General features: G+C 37.3%; 2 protein-coding genes and 1 long non-coding RNA gene across 3 annotated transcripts in view; 1 reads left to right on the top strand and 2 right to left on the bottom strand.

The window, feature by feature from the left end:
* The window catches only part of LOC309801988 (ankyrin repeat domain-containing protein 26-like), a 79,815-nt gene that overhangs the window by 6,960 nt on the left and 52,069 nt on the right, over nt 1–20,786 (top strand). The window contains 3 exon segments of the mRNA XM_082617135.1: nt 15,333–15,394; nt 18,458–18,551; nt 20,642–20,740. Coding sequence (XP_082473261.1) covers nt 15,335–15,394; nt 18,458–18,551; nt 20,642–20,740 — 253 coding nt within the window. The 5' untranslated portion in view covers nt 15,333–15,334.
* Nucleotides 5,633–8,285, bottom strand: LOC309802428. The gene is made up of 3 exons (XR_014293794.1): nt 8,216–8,285; nt 7,484–7,570; nt 5,633–5,995 (listed from the first exon to the last, which is right to left on the bottom strand). It is a non-coding gene; the product is annotated as an uncharacterized lncRNA (long non-coding RNA).
* Nucleotides 8,370–14,269, bottom strand: LOC309802256 (ATP-dependent zinc metalloprotease YME1L1-like; the record flags this gene model as incomplete). The annotated part of the gene is made up of 6 exons (XM_082617686.1): nt 8,370–8,507; nt 9,511–9,662; nt 10,655–10,810; nt 11,693–11,805; nt 12,934–12,996; nt 14,175–14,269. The coding sequence occupies 6 exons, from the start codon at nt 14,267–14,269 to the stop codon at nt 8,370–8,372; spliced, it is 717 nt and encodes a 238-aa protein (XP_082473812.1).

The following is a 20,786-nucleotide window of genomic DNA, read 5'->3' on the forward strand; positions in this document are numbered from 1 at the left end:
AATTATATCACCCAGAAAAGTGTTCAAACAAAAATTTGTTAATATATGTAACCACTATTTTTGACTCATGGGATATAATTAGAAGGCAACTTCATCTCCCACTACCCTTTTAAATATTCAGAGGTTCTTCTCCCAACCCAGGTTGAAAACCCTTACTCTCAAGTAATAAGAAGTCCAGAGTTGCTTTAACTCACAAAGCACTGAAAAACAATGTCCAGCCCCACATAACATACAGAACTATAAAAATGCCAAGTCAGAGTTAATCAGCTAGGCCATGCTACAGGCAGACCACCTGCAGTAGGGGTGGAAGGCAGGCATGGTCCCCTCCTTTCCTGCTTCATCCCATCCTTCCTCCTTCAGCTGGCTAATCATGGTTTCCCATGCTGCCAGGTTCAAAACTGCAGGGGGCTGTAGAGTTCTTATGTGAGATGGTTTTGAGCAGTCTGGATCTGGCAATTGTTTTAAAGCTGACTCTCTCTCTCAGGGGCATTTCCGTGCCCACAGCTGTTCTCACCTGTAACTCCCTTGACCTAAGTGAATGTAATCCATTCTTTCTTCTTAGCTCTTAAGGAATCCAGAGCTCCTCTTTGGACTATCCTGTTCTGAGGCCTGTTCACGCCTCTAAGTGGCCTTTTGTGCGGTATCCAATGTGGATCCACCACCAGGGCTCATTTTCTCTCTTTCACGCTTGACTAACGTCCTCGATAAGCACTCAAACAGTCTTTGTCAAAGCAAATGCTGAGAGTGCAGAACAGTCTCAACACATTAGCAGTTCTTCTCCTGTCCTGAACCAAAGTAACCTACGAGTTCCTTCAGATTCCAGGTTCCCTGGGTATGAGTTACATACCTGCTCCCAGAACTGTGGGAGATTAGATTCATATCGAGTTCCCCAAACCAGGTTTTACAACCTCTCTCCCTCTCACCCTCTCTCTTTGGCAGCTCTGTAATTTCTTTTTTCATGAAATACATTCTCAAATTCATAACAGATTAGCTACCCATTATATTCCCATATGAAGCATTGATACATAACTAAATTAAGTTTCTGTTTTAAAAGGTGGGGAGGGGTGTGTGTTGGGGAATCACATTCTTGCCCAAAAGAATAGGGATTCATGTGACAAAATGGGGGCAGGGGAGAATCTGCATAGAAATAAAATCCTCAGTTCAAATGTATCAACTCTCCAAATTTTATGTCCACGAATAGGTGTTATTTTTTCAATTCAAAGATCAAATCTACATTCCAACATATTTTATTAAAATATTACATACTTACATTAAGAAAAATGCTTATAACTAGCCAGATTGTAGTAACTCAGTATTTACTTTAAAATGAATATGAACAAAGAATATCTAAAAATAAAACATGTATCAATTACCACAAGTAATCTATTTAATAGGTATAGGTTACTTGTAAAACTCTGGCATTGGGGTAGCTTTCAATGGACAGCTTTAAAAAGTTTACAAGTCCTCTCAAAGTCCATCCTTATTAAACTGATTTGGTTGAAATGTGATTCAGAATAAGCTGGGGAAATATACTTTCGGCATGATGAGGGGAGGAGGTTGACAAATCATCTCCATTTTTTAAAAAGCAGCTATAAATTTGGATAAACTGTTTAATAAAACAGCCATTTCAGCACTCTGGAAATTAACTGAAGATCTACAACAAACTAAGAAGTGCTTATTCATGAAACCCAGTTAGGGAAAGAACCTGTGAGCCTGTGGGATTACTGTGCTGCCACATCCCGGGCCAGGTCTACGGGTGCAGTAGTTCAACCAGGGCAACAACAGACCCAGGGAACAAGACTTGTTGTCACTGCCAGAGGGGACTCATTTGATATGATGCATTGTAAGTTAACCTGGGAGCTCAGTGGTAAACAAACAAGGCTCAGTGAGGTTGTAGTCCTGTTTGGGGCAAACAACAGAGTAGCTAGGGATTTCACTGGAAGTTCTAGGAGGTAAGACAGCCATCTGGGTTGGATAAGCACTCTATATACTCCAGATGTACAGGCATGCAAAGCGGAAACTGAAGCTGATTCAGGCCACCCACATACCCATGGTTGCCAAAGCCTGCACATATGTACAAGGGAGAAGCAAAAAAGCCCATCAGAAAGCTCAGACCAGAGCAGACTTGAAAATGACCTGAACACTGTATGTACTTGCCAGCCCACACAGATCCATTGGCAGAGTGGAGGCCTGACTGATGGGGTTTGAACACAACCTCTGTCCAGTCTTTGGCTATATGCTAAGCTATGCAATCCAGCAGCAATGCTTAGGAAGCAAGATTTATTATTTTAAAAAATGAGTAGAGACATCGGTGACTGCACACTGCCGTGGAGACAGATTTCACAAATTTACTGGTGGCAAGTTACTAAATAAAACAAGAACAACCCTCGGGGGAAAAATTCAGAATTAGTAATTGCTACATTATCTGAAATTCAACAAGATTACAAAGCAAAGAAAGAAGAAAGTGTACCCTTACTGAGGAAGAAAAGCATTCAATAGGAACTGAGTATCTCCAGATGTTAGAATGAGCAAAGACTTAAAAGCAGCTATTATGAACAGGTTCAAAGAACTAATGGAATTCATGTTTAAAGAATTAATGAGAGCTATGATGAAAATGGTGCAATGCATGAAGAATCTCAGTAAAGAGATACAAGGTATATGAAAGAACCAGACAGAAACTTGGAGCTGAAAAATATAATATCTGAAATGAAAAATTCAGTTGAAAGAAGAAGAAAGAATCAGTGAACTTGAAGCTGAATCAACAGAAAGTATTCAATCTGAAGAGGAGAGGGAGAAAAGCAATGAAAAAAATGAACAAAGCCTCAGAGACCAGATCAACATATGTGAAAGGAGAATCCCAGAAGAAGAGAGAAAGGGCAAATAAATATATTTGAAGAAATAATTGCCAAAAATGTCTCAAATCTGATGAAAAACATTAATCTACAGATCCAAGAGGTTCAACGAATCCCAAGTAGGAAAAACTCAAGGATATCCACACTTATACACATCATAGTCAAACTGTTAAAAGACAAGACTAAGAAAAAATTCTTGAAAGCAGCAAGTGAAAACCTATTGGAAAAGGAGACCAAAATTACCATTAACAGCTGACTTTTCACCAAAAATAATGGAAATCAGAGGCTGTGGGACGACACACTCAAAGTGATTAAAGAATAAACTGTTGGGCTTCCCTGGTGGCGCAGTGGTTGAGAGTCCACCTGCCGATGCAGGAGACGCGGCTTTGTGCCCCGGTCCGGGAAGATTCCACATGCCGCGGAGTGGCTAGACCCGTGAGCCATGGCCGCTAAGCCTGCGCGTCCGGAGCCTGTGCTCTGCAACGGGAGAGGCCCAACAGTGGGAGGCCCGCGTACTGCAAAAAAACAAAACAAACAAAGAAATAAGGCAAAATAAAGACATCCCCAGATAAAGACAGAGGACTTAAGATTATATAAACCAGTAGTTAATAATTGTATTAAGTTGTTGTAACACGTACAGATGTAACATGGCAACAATAGCACAAAGGAAAGAAAGGGAGATATACTGGAACAAATTTACTGCATTGTGACAGAATTAAACGTATTATTTTGAAGGAGCCTGTGATTAAGAGTGATAAATGTGTACTGTCATCCCTAGAGCAACTGCTAAGACATAACTCACAATAGGAGGAACAGGGAATTTCCTGTTAGTCCAGTGGTTAAAACTCCGTGCTCTCACTGCCAAGGGCCGGGGTTCAATTCCTGTTGGGGAACTAAGATCCCACAAGCCATGCTGTGCAGCCAAAAAAGAAGAAGAGGAACACAGGGATCTCTTTAGATACGAGAAAAACAGAAAACAAATAGCAAATGGCAGATGTAAAAGCCACTACAAAAATATTAAATATGAATGAACTAAACACCCTACTCAAACAACAGAGATTTTCAGACTGGATTTAAAAAAAACAAGATTGGGCTTCCCTGGTGGCGCAGTGGTTGAGAGTCTGCCTGCCGATGCAGGGGACATGGGTTCGTGCCCCGGTCTGGGAAGATCCCCCATGCCGCGGCCAGCTGGGCCCATGAGCCATGGTCGCTGAGCCTGTGCGTCCGGAGCCTGTGCTCCACAATGGGAGAGGCCACAACAGTGAGAGGCCCGTGTACCGCCAAAAAAACCAAACAAACAAAAAAACAAGATCCATATGATAAAGGACTTGTCTTTAGAATATATGATCTCTTACAACACAGAAGACAACAACCCAAAGAGGGGAGGGAGGATTTCAACAGACATTTCTCCAAAGACGATATACAAATGACCAAAAGCCTAGCAGAGGATGTTCAAAATCACTAGTCCTAGGGAAATGTAAATTAAATCCACAATGAGATTCTACTTCATACCCACTAGATTGGCTTTGTCAAAAGGACAAGACTATAAGAAACACTGTACAGGATATGGAGAAACGGGAACCTTCATACACTGGTAGTTGGAACATTAAATTATATAGTTACTTTCAAAACAGTTCATCAGGTTCTTAACAAGTTAAACAGAAACTCACCACATCACACAGCAATTTCTAGAAGTCTACCAAGACAAATGAAAACGTGTCCACGCAAAGACATGTATAGTCATATATATATAAACACAGAGAGAAGGGGAGGGAAGGAGGGAGGGAGGGAAGAGAGGAGGAAGGGAGAAAGGAAGCAGGGGCAATAAAAAACGGGCAAATGAAAATAACTGGTATATCAGAATCAAGGGTATATGAGAATTCCGTGTATTATTCTGGTAATGTTTCTCTAAGTTTGAAAGTACATCAAAATTTTAAATTACCCAAATAGAGGGCAAGAATATCATGTAGCAAGCTCCCTCTACCAACCTCAATGAAGACCATATACAGCTTAAAAGTTACTAGAAAACTGTAGGTAATTTTAATAAAATCACTTCAAGAATATAGTATGGTTGTAAAACCACTACAATGTGCTCTAAAATAATTTTTCTACTGAGTTAAATAAAGTCATCTGTAAATTCTGTAACAACACATTCATATTCACAAAATCTGACTGAAAAATAAACACAACTTTCCATTTCTAACACAGCATAATTCAAAAGTTCACTCTGAATGGGACTGGGTTTTTGGGTTTATTTTGGTTTTAACGCAAAGCATAATTACACAGTTATTCATAATTTGAGGTGTGTTACTTGTTTATTTAAAAAAATACTGCTGCTCTGAAGTAAACTTCATTTTCAGAGTGATAGTAATGTTAAAATAAAAAAGACCATGAAAATGCAAGCTGCATTTTAAAAAGCTTATAATAATCATTTAAATTCCGATTGTATCTGTAGGTTCACAATTCTCTACTCTTAGATTTTTTTAAAAAAACACTTTATATATGGTCAATCTAGATCATAATTAAGTGCATCTTAATGAAGTTTCCACTGATGTATGTAGAAATATGATTTACCTATAGCCAAATAACATCATTTCTTTATCAAAGATAAGTGGTATTGTCTAGAAATAAAAACAATCCTTCAAGAATTTTATTTTCCTAAGTAAAAATACTTCCCAAGAGCTAAAGGCACAATTTCTATTCACATCTAGCACTGTAACCAACCATAAAATCATTACTTATTTTCAACTTAATAACTGATTGACATTTCTCAAACAAGCTGTTTTCAATCCTGATAGTTCTTTATTTTCTTTAATAAATTGCTGTTTGCAGTAGGTGTCCATCATGAGAATAATCAAAATTAGATAAATGTGACAAAAGACTGACAAAGTGTTTCACACCCTTGAGTGATACCAAGAATGGGAGAAAAGTGTTGCAAAATACGACTACTGCAGTGCTACTTATGGTCTTGCAATAAAACCAACAATGCATCAAGAGCTATCATCTCACATCCAATTTCTTCCCCTCAAGAACAATCTGAATCTCTTTGACATCCAAAGTTTCATAGTTCAGTAAAGCTTCTGCTAGATTCTTGTGCTCTTTGCATGAGTCTTCAAGATATGTTTTGCTCACTCATACGAATCCTGAAAAACAAAGCAGATATGTAAGAGGCAGAAACCTTAGGAGAAGCACAAACCCTCAATGAGATAAAAAACCTTTATGCACCCTAAAAAAACTATAAAATCTATTGACTTCTAGTTATGAAAGATAAATGCATTTAAAAGCTTGGTTCCCTAAAGATAACTCTTTCATACTTTGAAATGTTACATTTTTAACCTCAAAATCTGTCATAGAGATAACTGAGGACTACTTAAACAAAAAGCTACTTAAGAAATAAAAGTATACACTGTACTCATCTGCTTTCTAAATAAGGTCTGTGAACACAGAAATCTATTTCTCTTTTCAGTATACGTGCTAAAAGGAAAGGGAGTTTGCTCCTTTTGCCTCTTGAGATTTCACCAATTTACTCAATCTAGAATGGCCAGAAAAGATATAATTTCCATTCTTTTACTTGGTAACACACTCACCTCTCAATACTGTAATACAGTATGATTAGAGGTGATCCTTGACTTCCATACATTTGATTTTTTTTGCAACCCACCTTGAACTTTTCATTTAAATCCTTCAACTCTCTTTCCAAAGGTGAGTCTGAATTAAGTTTATCAGCTTATGAATAATGGCAGTAATAACAGTTCATTTTTGGCAGTGTCATATTCGCCTGTACAATGTTTCTGCCAATATTTTACTAGCGAATTATATTTTTGTCCTTATAAAATTGGGTGGAAAATGTAAAAGTGAATTTACTAAAACCAAGGAGCACAGGTCATATAAACACAATACAATTACTAGACATTTTGAATATAACCTTGTCCAAGTAAAATAATCAAATTAAAGAAAATACATAAAATATTAGAAATATATCAGCTAAAGAAGAACTGAATATTTAAATCACAATGTAAATTGTTCTGGGCTTCCCTAGTGGCACAGTGGTTAAGAATCCGCCTGCCAATGCAGGGGACACGGGTTCAATCCCTGGTCCGGGAAGATCCCACATGCCGCGAAGCAACTAAGCCCGTGCGCCACAACCACTGAAGCCCCGCACCACAGCCACTGAAGCCCGTGCCCTAGAGCCCATGCTCAGCAACAAGAGAAGCCAACGCAATGAAGAGCAGCCCCTGCTCGCTGCATCCAGAGAAAGCCCACATGCAGCAACAAAGACCCAATGCAGCCAAAAATAAAATAAATAAATTTATTTTAAAAAATATATATATACATATATGTGTGTGTGTGTGTCTGTGTGTGTGTATATATATATATATATATATATATATATATATATATATATATATATTGTTCTTAGCCTATGGCCAGAATAAAATAAAGATCCAGTCTATGATCAGGGGTTCCAGTCTATGTCAAAGATCCAGTCTATGACATATTTAATCATGGCAGCAACGGTGCACCTACTAACTTTATAAAACAAAGGAACTTTAGTTTTTTTGCAAGCACCCAAATATTTAGGCACATTTTGACTAAATAGATAAATAAACATTAAAAAAAAAGATCATTACCCTCAGAAGGATTCTGGTTTCCTGTTCAATAGCAGATTGAGTTTCCGGACTCAGTTTCCCTGTATCACTGTAGGTCATAACTCCAAGCTAAAATCAATGAAAAGAAAGAAATCCAACAGAAAAACCTCCAACACTAATGTATGTAACAGAGGAAGTACTATCCTATACATAAGAAAATAAATATCATGGGGGCAAGGAAAAAATACAATATAAAAATGCCCTTGAGGGCAAATAAACTTCATTATTCTTCTGAAAGTATAATACTAAAAAGTGTGAACAAGAGAGAAAATTTTAAATCCTAAGTATCGTTCTGAGTACCTTCTTAGAAAACCTTAGCAGCTATTCTAGTCCAGAAATCCACAATTCACAGAGTACTGGAATTGCTTTATGAAGCCACAGTGATAACGTAGGAACGTGAACTATGTGGAAAGGGCAAAGTAAGCAAGCTCAACAAGAAGGTCTTCGATGTCATATGAATAAAAAAGCTAAATAATTTATATTATCATTTGGTTAATTCATGAAGTAATAACTCTTACTGTTTGAGCAGCTGGAATGGAAAGAGTATGTTACATTTCTCAGAAAATGACATTTAGTTTAGAGTCAGCTTTGTTAAATCCATTTGGAATGAGACAGGGGAAAATCTATCAATTTATAATGAGAATCCTCTCTCACAAAGAGACACTTGGCACATCAACATTTGATACATGAGGAAGGATTAAAATTAGCCATTACCTTTTCACTCATTCCAAATTTGGTGACGATCTGCTTTGCTATTTGGGTTGCATTATCAAAATCACTGGAAGCACCTAAAATTTTGAAATATACATAAAACTCAAGTCAAAAAAATCTTTAAACCAACAAACACAATTTGAACCAAAGCTATTCTTTACAGCCAACCTGTTGTAATATGAGCAGCTCCAAATATAAGTTCCTCTGCCACTCTTCCTCCCATACTGACATCCATCTGAGCAAGAAGCTGAGCTCTAGTTTCGTTCCGTCGATCATTTTCAGGCAACAGGTACACCTAGACAATTGGAAAACAAAGAAAACACAGACACAGTTTTGAAACACTTACATTAATAAGCTGAATTATCATTTGTCTCTCATGACCTTACTTAATACCATGATGCTGAAAGCTCAGCGGCATTTAATAGAGATGGTCATGGTGATTGATTACCAAACCAGCTATGTATAAAATGAGGAAAGCAAAAGTGCAGTTTATAAATAGTAAGTAGTTAATGCTGCAATACAACTGTTTGTCCCTCGTTGCACAAAAATGTTTAAAACGTCTATAGGGACGTCCCTGGTGGTGCAGTGGTTAAGAATCTGCCTGCCAATGCAGGGGACACGGTTCGAGCCCTGGTCTGGGAAGATCCCACATGCCGCGGAGCAACTCAGCCTGTGCGCCACAACTACTGGGCCCGTGCTCTAGAGCCTGCAAGCCACAACCACTGAGCCCATGTATCACAACTACTGAGGCCCGCACGCCTAGAGCCTGTGCTCTGCAACAAGAGAAGCCACCGCAATGAGAAGCCCACGCACCGCAATGAAGAGCAGCCCCCTCTCGCGTCCACTAGAGAAAGCCCGCGTGCAGCAAAGAAGACCCAACGCAGCCAAAAATAAAATTTAAGACATAAATAAATAAAAATAAACGTCTATAATTAGATATGAAAATGAAACTTGTACTCAATGAGAAAAAACTTAGAAAAACTATTGAACCAGTCACTATGATACATAATTTCTTTCGAGGGGAAAAGAGCAACTACATATTTAAGAATTATATTTTGCTGTCATTCCTGAATTACATTTCATAATGTAAATATATTATCTGAAATATTAAGGATATCCTTTATTAACAGGTAAATTTCACAAGTATGTCTGATTTCAAGACACTTGAGGAAGTTAAAGAAGAAAGTATCAACACACCTAGGAAGTAGCTGAATTTTCTTTTGAAATGTTTCCATCAGCAATTTCCTACATAAGCTCCTGGGGAGCACTATTTGAAAGAAAAGAAAAACTAAAGATACATGTCCAAGTGTTGGCCCTCGTGGCATGATTGTAGCTTTGTTGATAGGCATAGCATCTTTAGTGTAATATGCAATAATAGCGTGACCAGATTCATGATACGCTGTGATTGTTTTGTTTTTGTTATCAATTTCCACACTTCTACGCTCAGGCTCTAAGAATAAAAATTTACTTAAGTAAAATACTCCATTAAGAAGGTATATTTAAATGAATGAAGCTCCTTTGTCTCAAAGTCATTCTTAGAGTCATATGATTTAATATCATTAATAAATATTTTAAAAGTTTGAAAGTTTAAAAAATGAGTAGATTCCACTCTACAACACATGTAAACCATAATTTGTCAACTGAAAACCAAACTGTAAAAACTATCATCTTAATCCTTATATCAAAAGGAAAAGCTGTATTCTATTTCTAGAAAATAAACTTCTAATTTAACAGGAATATCATAACTAACCTGTTTTGAAGGCAATTCAAGATTTAAAGTAAAAATTAAGTTCTGAAAAACAGAAAAATTAACTATTCTTTTATCAGCAATATCAGACAAGAGGAAAGACATGGGCACTCATGCCCCCCAAAGAGTGTAATATAATTTATAATATATTTGTTCTGTAACAGGCCAAACTGTGTTGCTCTGTTAGAGTATATATTTGCATGTTTCTATACCTTTCTTTTTTATAAACTTTCTCTCAAAATTAAGAGTTTTTTCTCGGACTTCCCCGGTGGCACAGTGGTTAAGAATCCGCCTGCCAATGCAGGGGACACGGGTTCGAGCTCTGGTCCAAGAAGACTCCACATGCCGCGGAGCAACTAAGCCCATGCGCCTCAGCTACTGAGCCTGAGTTCTAGAGCCCATAAGCCACAACTACTGAAGCCCACGCACCTAGAGCCCATGTTCCACGAGAAGCCACCACAATGAGAAGCCCATGCACCGCAATGAAGAGTAGCCCCCGCTCGCCGCAACTAGACAAAGCCCGCATGCAGCAACGAAGACCCAATGCAACCAATAAATAAATAAATAAAATTTTTTAAAAAAGAGTGAATTACCACCAAACCAAAAATTACCAAGTGGCAATTTAAAAAAAAAAGAATTTTTTCTCTAACATAATGAACAGTATAAGATAGGGGAAAAAAAAAAAGGAAACCTACCCATTAGGATTTTATCTTTGGAGAACTCTAGTTCCTTCATGGTTACCACTTCTTTTCCATCAACAGCTGCCTTTAAAGCAGCTTGGTTCACAAGATTCTCCAACTCTACTCCAGAAACGCCAACAGTACCTCGAGCTATGATTTCTGGATCAACAGCTATATGCAGACAGGACACAATATTAAAATTTCAGAAGAGCTAATAAAAAGCTCTTCATAAAGAACTCACACTGCAAATGAAAAAAGAAGATAGCCATCATGAACTGTAATTTTACAAAAGCTTACTTCACTAAATTCTAAGGGGAAAAATGCCAAAACTGCTAGTAAACACACCATTAAAATTGTCATTGGGACAAATCACAAAAGTTCTTTTTTTTTTTCACAAAAGTTCTTATATTTAAATAACTTTGTGATAAACAGAGAAAGGTAGAGTTGCCAGATAACGATTTACAAACCTTTAATTATGGCCTAACCACAAACTGAAAAAGCACATACATAGACGTTTTGTTTTCAGAATTTCATCTTGAAATAACTTTGGACATAAAAGCCCCCCTTATTATCGGAAACATATTTGGTTTTAAGAATTGATTCAGGTATCTTTGAAAATACTGCAGCTTTAATAGCTGCTTTTATTACTCAGGTAGTTCCATAATATTTCCATGTGTTTTGTTTTATAGTCTGCTTCCCCTCTTTTGGCCCCAAAGTGACTATATCATGAGGTACTATGCTCATAATATACAGGTGCTTTTTATATGATTTTATATTTTACATTCATCTAAAGAAACATTTATACATAGATTTCATCAAGTATTATCTAAGTACTCAAAAGAAAACTTTCTTTAGTATCGGGATTCAAAATGACAGAATCTCTGGACACATGTTCATTGAGAAATGGACTTTATGGACAAACAAGAGGAGAGAAAAATAGACATTTAAAGGAATTTGTCTTTTAAGACATCCTGAGTAAGGACCACAAACAGGGTGGATTGATATATTACCATTTTATGGAGATAATGTCTGTATCGTCGAATTAAGACTTACACTGATCAAACTTTATTTTATTGAGATACCACTTCAAGATTTCTGTTCGACCTTTTACATCTGGCCTGGGAACTGTAACCTGCATGTCAAAACGACCAGGACGTATTAAGGCGCTAAAGGGAGAATACAAAAAGAAAATATAAATTAATAAGCTGACTGTGCTGAAGGTCAAGTTAAACAGGACTGACATCCTAAAGAGAAGATGGAAAGACAATGGCAACCAATATTTATTTTGAACATAAATATTCAGATTAGTTCCTTATAAAACGTGGCTCAAAGAACAGTTTCAATAACCAGAAGGCAGAACAAAGGTTCATATAGATAAATGTGTGCATCTAGATAGCATACAACCCTTCAGAGACAAAGACATGCAAGTCAGCCAGTCAAGGAACAAATAATTCTACAGCAACCTATTATGAGAGTTACACATCCATCTTACTGCTATTAAATACAAAATGTTAAACTAGAGTCTTAGGCAAGAACCAACTATTAGATCAAATGAAAGTATGAATAACTTCTATATAATAAAACCAATAAAACTTTTAAACTATAGTAAATTTTATTCTAAAAATCCTCTCTACCCCCCACCCAAAAGGTTTGTGACGTTTGAGTTGTGAGCAGATTCTTTTAGCAGCTTTACTGAGATACAATTTTCATATCATAGAATTTGAAGTCGAAAACCCAGTGTTGTTTTTTTGTAACATCATTGTTGGAGTATAATTTGCTTTACAATGTTGTGTTATTTTCTGCTGTATAACAAAGTGAATCAGTTATACATATACATATGTCCCCATATCCCCTCCCTCTTGCATCTCCGTCCCTGCCACCCTCCCTATCCCACCCCTCTAGGTGGTCACAAAGCACCGAGCTGATCTCCCTGTGCTGTGCCGCTGCTTCCCACTAGCTATCTATTTTACGTTTGGTAGTGTAACCCAGTGGTTTTTAATATATTCAGAGTTGCCCAACCATCACCACAATCTAATTTTACAGAATCTTTACCCCCTCCCTCTCTTCTCCAGCTGAAAGAAACCCCAAATCTACTGGCAGTTATTCCCCATTTTCCCTAACCTCTGGCAACCACTAAATTCCTTTCTGTTGCTATGGATCTGCTTATTCTAGACATTTCATATAAAAGCAATCATATAATATGTGATGTTTTGTGATGGGTTTCCTTCACTTAGCACAATATTTTTAAAGTTCATCACTATTCTAGAATATATCACAAAAATTTTAATACTTACTTATCTAATGCCTCTGGGAAGTTTGTGTTTCCTATGATGATAACTCCTTCGTTGGGCTTAAAACTATTATAAAAAGAAAAGGACCTTTTCATTGAAAATTAAAACAGCACACATGTAGAAATGTTCTATGCAAAACTGTTTATCGTTAATCTTACTAACAGCAAAGAAAAGGGATTGATCTTTTTAATGCCCAAAATGATAAGGCATCTCTAATTGTGTTCTTAAAATGCCAGTGCACTTCAATAAAAGTGTTAATAATAAATCACCAGGTCATCTGTGGTTACATACCTTCATAATAATTTTTCTAGTTAGGAAGAGATGACCTGACACAAAAAGCTTGAGTCCCCGACTAATTTTTGAAAAACATTTTCAAGTTTACCAATTCAAATTATTTGCTCCTAGACTTCCAGAATGTCTTATATGACTTTAAGAAACAATTTTTTGATCTACAGCAACACTCAAAATAGGGTTTTATATTTCTTTCGTACATCATAGTAGTACTTAAAAATGCCTTATAATTCCATAATCACATAAACATTCTCTTCTACAATTTCAAACTTGTCTTTTCAGATTAATTTTTGAAAAGGAGTGTTCTTGTAGTCTCTTGAGTTGGTGTTTTACAATTAAATCTTTTCATTAAACTTAAAAATACTTATTGCTATGATATCCAGGAAATGAATATTTGCACATATTCGTGAAAGAGTATATTTTATATCCTTAAACAAATGTTGCAATATATAATCGAAAAATTGAATCTCATAGTTTTCTTCCCCAGTCTTGTTTATATTTTCAAAAGTTCAGAACTCTGCATAGGTTTGCATCATTTAATTATACCAGGTTAGTATATTTTACAGATATTTATCTTAACATCATATGCTTTTCCTGAATAAGTTTATCTATTACTAATCCAAATGCACTTATCCAAATCTTTCTTCTAAGTCCCCTGGGTGCCTCAAATTTGTTATGCCCCAAACTGAAGACATTGTCCCTGATGCTTTCCTCTTTCCTGACTCTTTGTAAGCTACTCTGTCATCTGTCTTCCCCATCCTAGTAGATAACATCACTGAAATACCAAAGCAGGAAAAATCCTGGACTCCATCCCTCCCTGAAATCACCACATCCTGTTGCTCATCAAGTTCAGTATTTTCTACCTGCTTACCATTTTTCATTTCCTATTACTTTCTCACTTATAATTTTGAAATGCTCTTTTCTAGTTTTGCTCCCCTGATGTTCATCTTTACGTTGCTGCCAGAGTGACCTTTCTAAAATATATTTGTGAAGATGTAACACCGCTACTTATGTAGTGGATCCCCATCACATGAAGGAGAAAGTTCATGTTCTAGGAGGACACTTGCTTTTTTTGGTTTGGCTCTGATCCTCCAGTTGTGTCTCTCCATACCATTCCCGGTAACTGTGTTCTAGTTTTCCACGTGACTTGTTATGTTGTTTCACGCCTCGTCCTTTTGCTCAGGCTGCCTTTTCTAGAATCCCCTTCACTTCCCCGCTCTACACTGTGTGTGTCTTTTAAGACACAGACCTGTCTTTGCAGCATTTCCTGAGCTACCCAGATACAGCTGACTCCTCTTTCCTGTGTGCCCTTCCTGTACTCTGTTCACATCAGTCGTAGAGCTTTTGAATGATACTTTGCTGTTCTTACTTGTTTTCATGTAGCTCTATTTCTCCTGGAATACAGAGCAGAATCGGTCTTCTATTTATATTTCCAGCTTTTCTCCCAGGATAGTGCCTATGATTTGACAGATCCAGTAAATGTTTGTGGTCTTACTGATTGATTGAATGACCAAATGAATGAATATGATGTTTTCTGGAATGAGGTGTTTGTTTTATTGTGTTTTGTTTTTATAGGAAGGAGCAACAAATCCAGAAATTGGAGAAAAAGAAAATGATACTGATATTGAACGTACTCCACAGGAGCAAACAGATCCTAACAATTTGACTTCTTTGTTTTTTTTTTTTTTTTTTTTGCGGTACGCAGGCCTCTCACTGTTATGGCCTCTGCCGTTGATGAGCACAGGCTCCGGACGCGCAGGCCCAGCGGCCGCGGCTCACGGGCCTATCTGCTCTGCGGCATGTGGGATCTTCCCATACCAGGGCACGAATCCGTATCCCCTGCATCGGCAGGCGGACCCTCAACCACTGCGCTAACAGTGAAGCCCTTTTTCTTTTTCCATTTCTTTTTAAGTATATTTCTTTTGCTCCGTTTCTACAGAAGTATCCCAACTACTACCAACGTTTTCTTCCTGAAAATGCCTCACCCCTCTGAAATTCTTTTCTGCTACTTTATTTTATTTAAATATTTGTGGATGGAGATAGACATATATGTATTTAAAATTCATAGTAGTAAATGTTCTCATTAATGTATCTGTGGCTGCATTTTACAGATATGATGTCAGCATTAGGATTAGGAGAAGAGGAAGGTATAGAATCACCTTGGGATTCTGAGGTACTGTCTTCTATTGTTATTTTTTTTTATTTTAAAATATAAGCACTGAATGATGTTAAAACATAAAACGGGAGGGTGCTTTGACTTTACTTTCTCACCTTTGCATTTGCCCATCAAAATTTTTTCCTTACATTTTTAACCTGTAATTAATTAAATAATTGTGTGCTAAGTATAATAACTACCACATAGTGCACTTTTGTTAATTTGCAAGATTCACCTAATGAAACCAGTGTAGCACAGAGCAAAAACCAAGGCTTAGAAGACATAAGGAATCAGTTTGGGTTCTGAAGTTAAATTTATCTAAAAACTGAAGCATTATTCCAGGTCAGCCTATGGCCAAATGTATGTTTCTTTTTTCTTTTCTTTTTTTTAAAAATTTTTGTTGGAGTCTAGTTGATTTACAATGTTGTGTTAGTTTCAGATATACAGCAAAGTGAATCAGTTATACATATATCCACTCTTTTTTCGATGCCTTCCCCATATAGGCCATTACAGAGTATTCAGTAGAGTTCTCTGTGCTATACAGGAGGTCCTTATTATTGATCTATTTTATATATAGTAGGGTGTATCTGTCAGTCCCAGTCTCCCAAGCAAATGTATGTTTCTTTGGTACATATGGATGTGTAAAACTCCTAGTGAGGTTCAGAGAGAAACAGGTTGAAATGTAGTTTTTTACCACTTAGACCTGAAAAAGATAGTGCCTGAGACTTGAAAGTATTATTACATTTGGATTTTCAAATAGATCTGCAAGGAACGTTTCAAGAGAAGCAAAAGAATGGGGAATAATAAGTATGTGGCGTTATAATAACAACAGTTTGGTTTAGCGATGTTTTAATAAATACACACCATTTTGGATAAACTAGTGTGCGTTCAGTACCTTTATGGCAGCCATACTTGAAGTAACGTAAATATAAAGTAATGATGACCTGTTGTAAGGTGACAGCTATGGAAAGAGATAAGAAGGGCCTGATCTGTAAGATATAGGCAGCTGCTGCAGTGATACATCACTGTGTTTAAAGTCAAAAGACATGGTAGCATCCTGGTTCTGTCACGAGCTGTGGGATCTCGGAAAAACTTGTCTACCCTGGTTGAGCGTCAGTGACCTCCTTCGTAAAAATGGTACTGGTACCCACTTCTCAGGTATGTGTAGGGAACAGATGTGGTAAGAGCTGTGAACACACCTTGTAAACTGTAAAGGGTGCTATAGAAATGTAAGACAAAAATGATCACAGTGCATGGACATATATACACTACCAAACGTAAGGTAGATAGATAGTGGGAAGCAGCTGCAGAGCACAGGGAGATCAGCTCGGTGCTTTGTGACCGCCTGGAGGGGTGGGATGGGGAGAGTGGGAGGGAGGGAGATGCGTGAGGGAAGGGATGTGGGAACAGGTGTATATGTATGACTGATTCACTTTGTTATAAAGCAGAAAATAATAAAAAAATATGATCACAATCGCAATTACTGACTCACTAAATGCTGGGGCACTTTTTTAAAACCTGAAGGACAATAAAATGACAGTAGTGTTAAGAATAGGAAAATTAGAATGAGCATGTGGATTTCTAGCTTGGGGTATGTTAAGTTTCTATAGACTGTTATCGGAGATCTCCTATAGGTATCAAGTGCTTTGGTACTTGAGGTCCTCTCGACATTTTAAATGTTTTGATCTTAAATAAATTCCTGTTATTGAATACCAACTATGTACTGGGCAGTTAGACACTGACTGTACCAATTGAGGGGTTAGGCTGTAGTGGTGGGAACATAAAACCAAACAGGAATCCTTTATAAGTCACTGTTAAGTCCTTCATGTAAAGAAAATGGAGAGAGCTTCCCTGGTGGCGCAGTGGTTGAGAGTCCACCTGCTGATGCAGGGGATACAGGTTCGTGCCCCGGTCCGGGAAGTTCCCACGTACCGCGGAGCGGCTGCGCCCGTGAGCCATGGCTGCTAAGCCTGCGCGTCCGGAGCCTGTGCTCCTCAACGGGAGAGGCCACAACAGTGAGAGGCAAAGAAAATGGAGAACGTTACATTAGACAACATTGAGAGAGTTTGTAGTTAGGATGGGGATGGGGGTGGGAGTGGAATTTAGGTAGTCAGAAAAGATCTGCATGTGATAAAAGCTACCAAGGGGAGGATGGGAAGGAGCCAATCACGTGAGGGTCCAGGGGAGGGACATTCTGGACAGAGAGAACAGTGGATCCCATCTGTTCATCATTACACTCTCGCATCTTGGAAGGACCAGGAAACAGGAAGTGGGGTAACTGTCCTTACAATCACTTTTATCGTTGTTGTATGTAGAAAATAAAATGTGCATAAGAAAAGCTTGGCACATTTAGATGATTAATAAATAAAAGTTCTTATTCTTCCCTTATTAAAGCTTGCTGTACTTTTTTGAAGAGTTGCATAACTATATTTAAATTTTCTGCTATTATTTAAACATAAAAGTTTTTCTTACTACTTCGCTATTTTATTCAACTCTTTTTCCTATCAATAAAAATTTTATCAAATAACAGATTCTTATAAGCCCTTGTTTACCTAAATGAAGCAGCTTCTACAGTGTTCTGTTTATGCTCAACATGACACGCTTCATGGTTTCTTTTCATGCCAAGTATATTATTTTAATACTAAAAAATTTCTGTCTTTAGAAATATTTTAAATTTATAGCAAGTGTACTTATTAAAGAATTTATTTGAAAACATATTTTTAAAAAATACTCTCTTCTTTTGCCAAGGAATGCAAAGTAGAGTTAGGTGTTTTGAAGGTAATTGTTTGCTGAAATGTGCCTGTAGGTCAGGCACATTTTTCGTCTGTGAAAATAATTCCTCTGGCTTTCCATGCTCAGTTTACAGAGTCAGTAGCCAAATGAGGATAAAAGATAGACTTGATCTAGAGAGTGTATATGAAGTTTTCTATTTCAATGTTTGGGTTTTCAATGCATGCTTCTCTTATTTTTAAATCTAATTGCTTGTAAAGTAGGAAATTTTTAAAAAGTAGGGTATTTTCAGCTATTGGAAGGGGATTAGGAAAGCTTTATGCAACTCATTATTAATATCAGTTTTAACAGAGTATCTCTGAGAGTCTTCCAGAGAAGTATGTTGATCATTTATCTGGAGCTGCAGGTCAAAGAGGAAAAAATATATTAAATGGACAAGTAGAAGGTAAGAACTATATTTTTATGAAAAAGTCATTTGACAGCATGTTGATTTAAAATGGGAATTCTGATATATTCTAACAGCCAAAGAAAATCACCTGTCGGTTAAGAGGAAGAATCATTCCTCACACTGATTTCAAGTTGACCTGAGCCTGTCTCATTCTGGAAAAGAAGTGCTGTATCAGAAGAACTAAGCAGCTACGTCTTTTTTTCTTGTCAAAAATCCATCAGCAGTTTTTAGGCAGTTTTTATTTGGCCAAAAAGCAGTGCTTGAATACTTAACTGTGTGGTGTGTTCTATTTAAGCTCTGAGTGTCCAGATGCTCTTTTGTAGACAACATGCCATGATATAATCATCTATCTCCATGTCTGTTACCAAGTTACACTGTGAAGTGTGCCACCCTTTTGAGGTGGTCCTCAAAGACACAGTTTGCTTGTTGTTTAACCAAGTGTCCTAAAGCATGTACTGAAGTTATATCATTTTTTATTCTAAAAAGCTATGCAGCTTATATTCTGAAAACTATTAAAAAACATAACATTGTTGATGTAAAAAAAAAAAAAAGGAAATCACCTGTCAAATGCATAGTGAGGAAAAAGACGAGAAAAGGAGGGAAGCTGTGTATCTTATCTGGTGTCAGCCACAGATTAAATTGAGAGTCCCCTTTAAGGAGCTAAATTATTAGTTCCGTTTCAAGGTACTCTACAACCTAGGGAAAGTCGGGAAATGAGGAAGAGGAAAGAAGGACTAAAGAATGAGAGAGGCAGAGGTTACAGGGAGTAAATGAAGGAAAAGGAAGCAGGGGTCTGTGGAGGACGGGGGCAAAGTAAAATAGGTCTTTAGAAAAAGGAAGAGAGGAGTATTTGAAACGTGAGACAAATTTGAAGTGAGTTTCCAACACCGAAACTTGTCAGAGACGAACAGCAAAGCTTTCCCACTCTTACTGTGGGAATGTAGAAGCAGACTGATAGGTCAGAGTTTCTCAAATTATAATTAGTCCCCTGGGGACCTTGTGAAAAGTGCACATGCTGAGCAGCAGGTCTGGGATTGTGCATTTCTGACAAGCTCTCAGAGTAGCAAGGGTGTAGGCTTGCATTGAGAGAAATCTGGAAGAGGAGCCACTGGATAGTTCAAGACAGAACAGGATCAAGGAAGAGCATTATTTTGTTTTTCTTTCTGAGTGTGTTTATATCATTTTTTATACCAATGCTTCCATATTCCATATTTAAATATTCCATATTTAAGAGGGTAGCAAAGCGTTGAAGTAGAACTTATAGATGTAAGGTGCCACTGCTAAGCAAAGAGGAAAAAAGAAGTGGTGGGGATGATCCATAAAAAGAATGTCAAAGGGGGAGAATTAAGACCACAGATCCAGAGACTACCTTTGAAGAGGAAAGAATATAGTGAAAGGAAAGAGGGGGGAAAGAAGGGTGTTAGGGAGGTGATTGTGGAGGTGATGAGGAAACTTGAGAGAACTCTCGTTAGATGACTTCAGTGTATTTACACTGAAACAAGGTTAGGTCATTGCTGCTCCAGAGAATACTGGAAGCAGGAGTGGGTGCTAGAATTGAGGTAAACCCCAGCTCCTCCTTGTAACTATCAGGCATCAAAGATATATGTTCTGTTGGTATGTGTTATTCAAATGAGATTAATTTGAATATGGAAGCATTGGCTGTTTTTTTTTTTTTTTAAGATAGGTTTTTTTTGTTTTTTTTTTTTTTGGCTGCTTGGCTTCGCTTGTAGGATCTTAATTTCCCCGACCAGGGATTGAACCCATGCCCCCTGCAGTAGAAGCATGGGGTCTTCACCACTGGACCGCCAGGGGAGTCCCTAAGATAGCTAATTTTTTGCTGATAATTGTTTCACAAAAGTCCTTTTAAACATTAGCATGATATACCGAACCAAACTAATTTTGGAAACAAAAGAAATTAATAGGGTTCATTCCCTAAATGCTAAAATTGCTATTTTCAGTAAATACTACACTGATTTTGAAATATGAAAGATTTTTAATATCTAATAATTCTGTGGCAGTAAAATTTACTTTTGCCTTTTTGATAATCGTACTTCGATATTGAAAACTTATAATACGTTATTTCTTAGATGTGCCTTATATACCTTCTTGCATGAGTGGATCGAGAAACTTTAAGATGACTAAACTAGAGGATCCAAGAAATGTAGGCATACCAGTAGCCCACATGGGTATGGAAAAACATGAATATTTTTATGAACTATTATTCTACAAGTG

This window comes from Mesoplodon mirus (assembly GCF_964341445.2).
Source record: "Mesoplodon mirus genome assembly, chromosome: 4".
NCBI classification, from domain to species: domain Eukaryota; kingdom Metazoa; phylum Chordata; class Mammalia; order Artiodactyla; family Ziphiidae; genus Mesoplodon; species Mesoplodon mirus.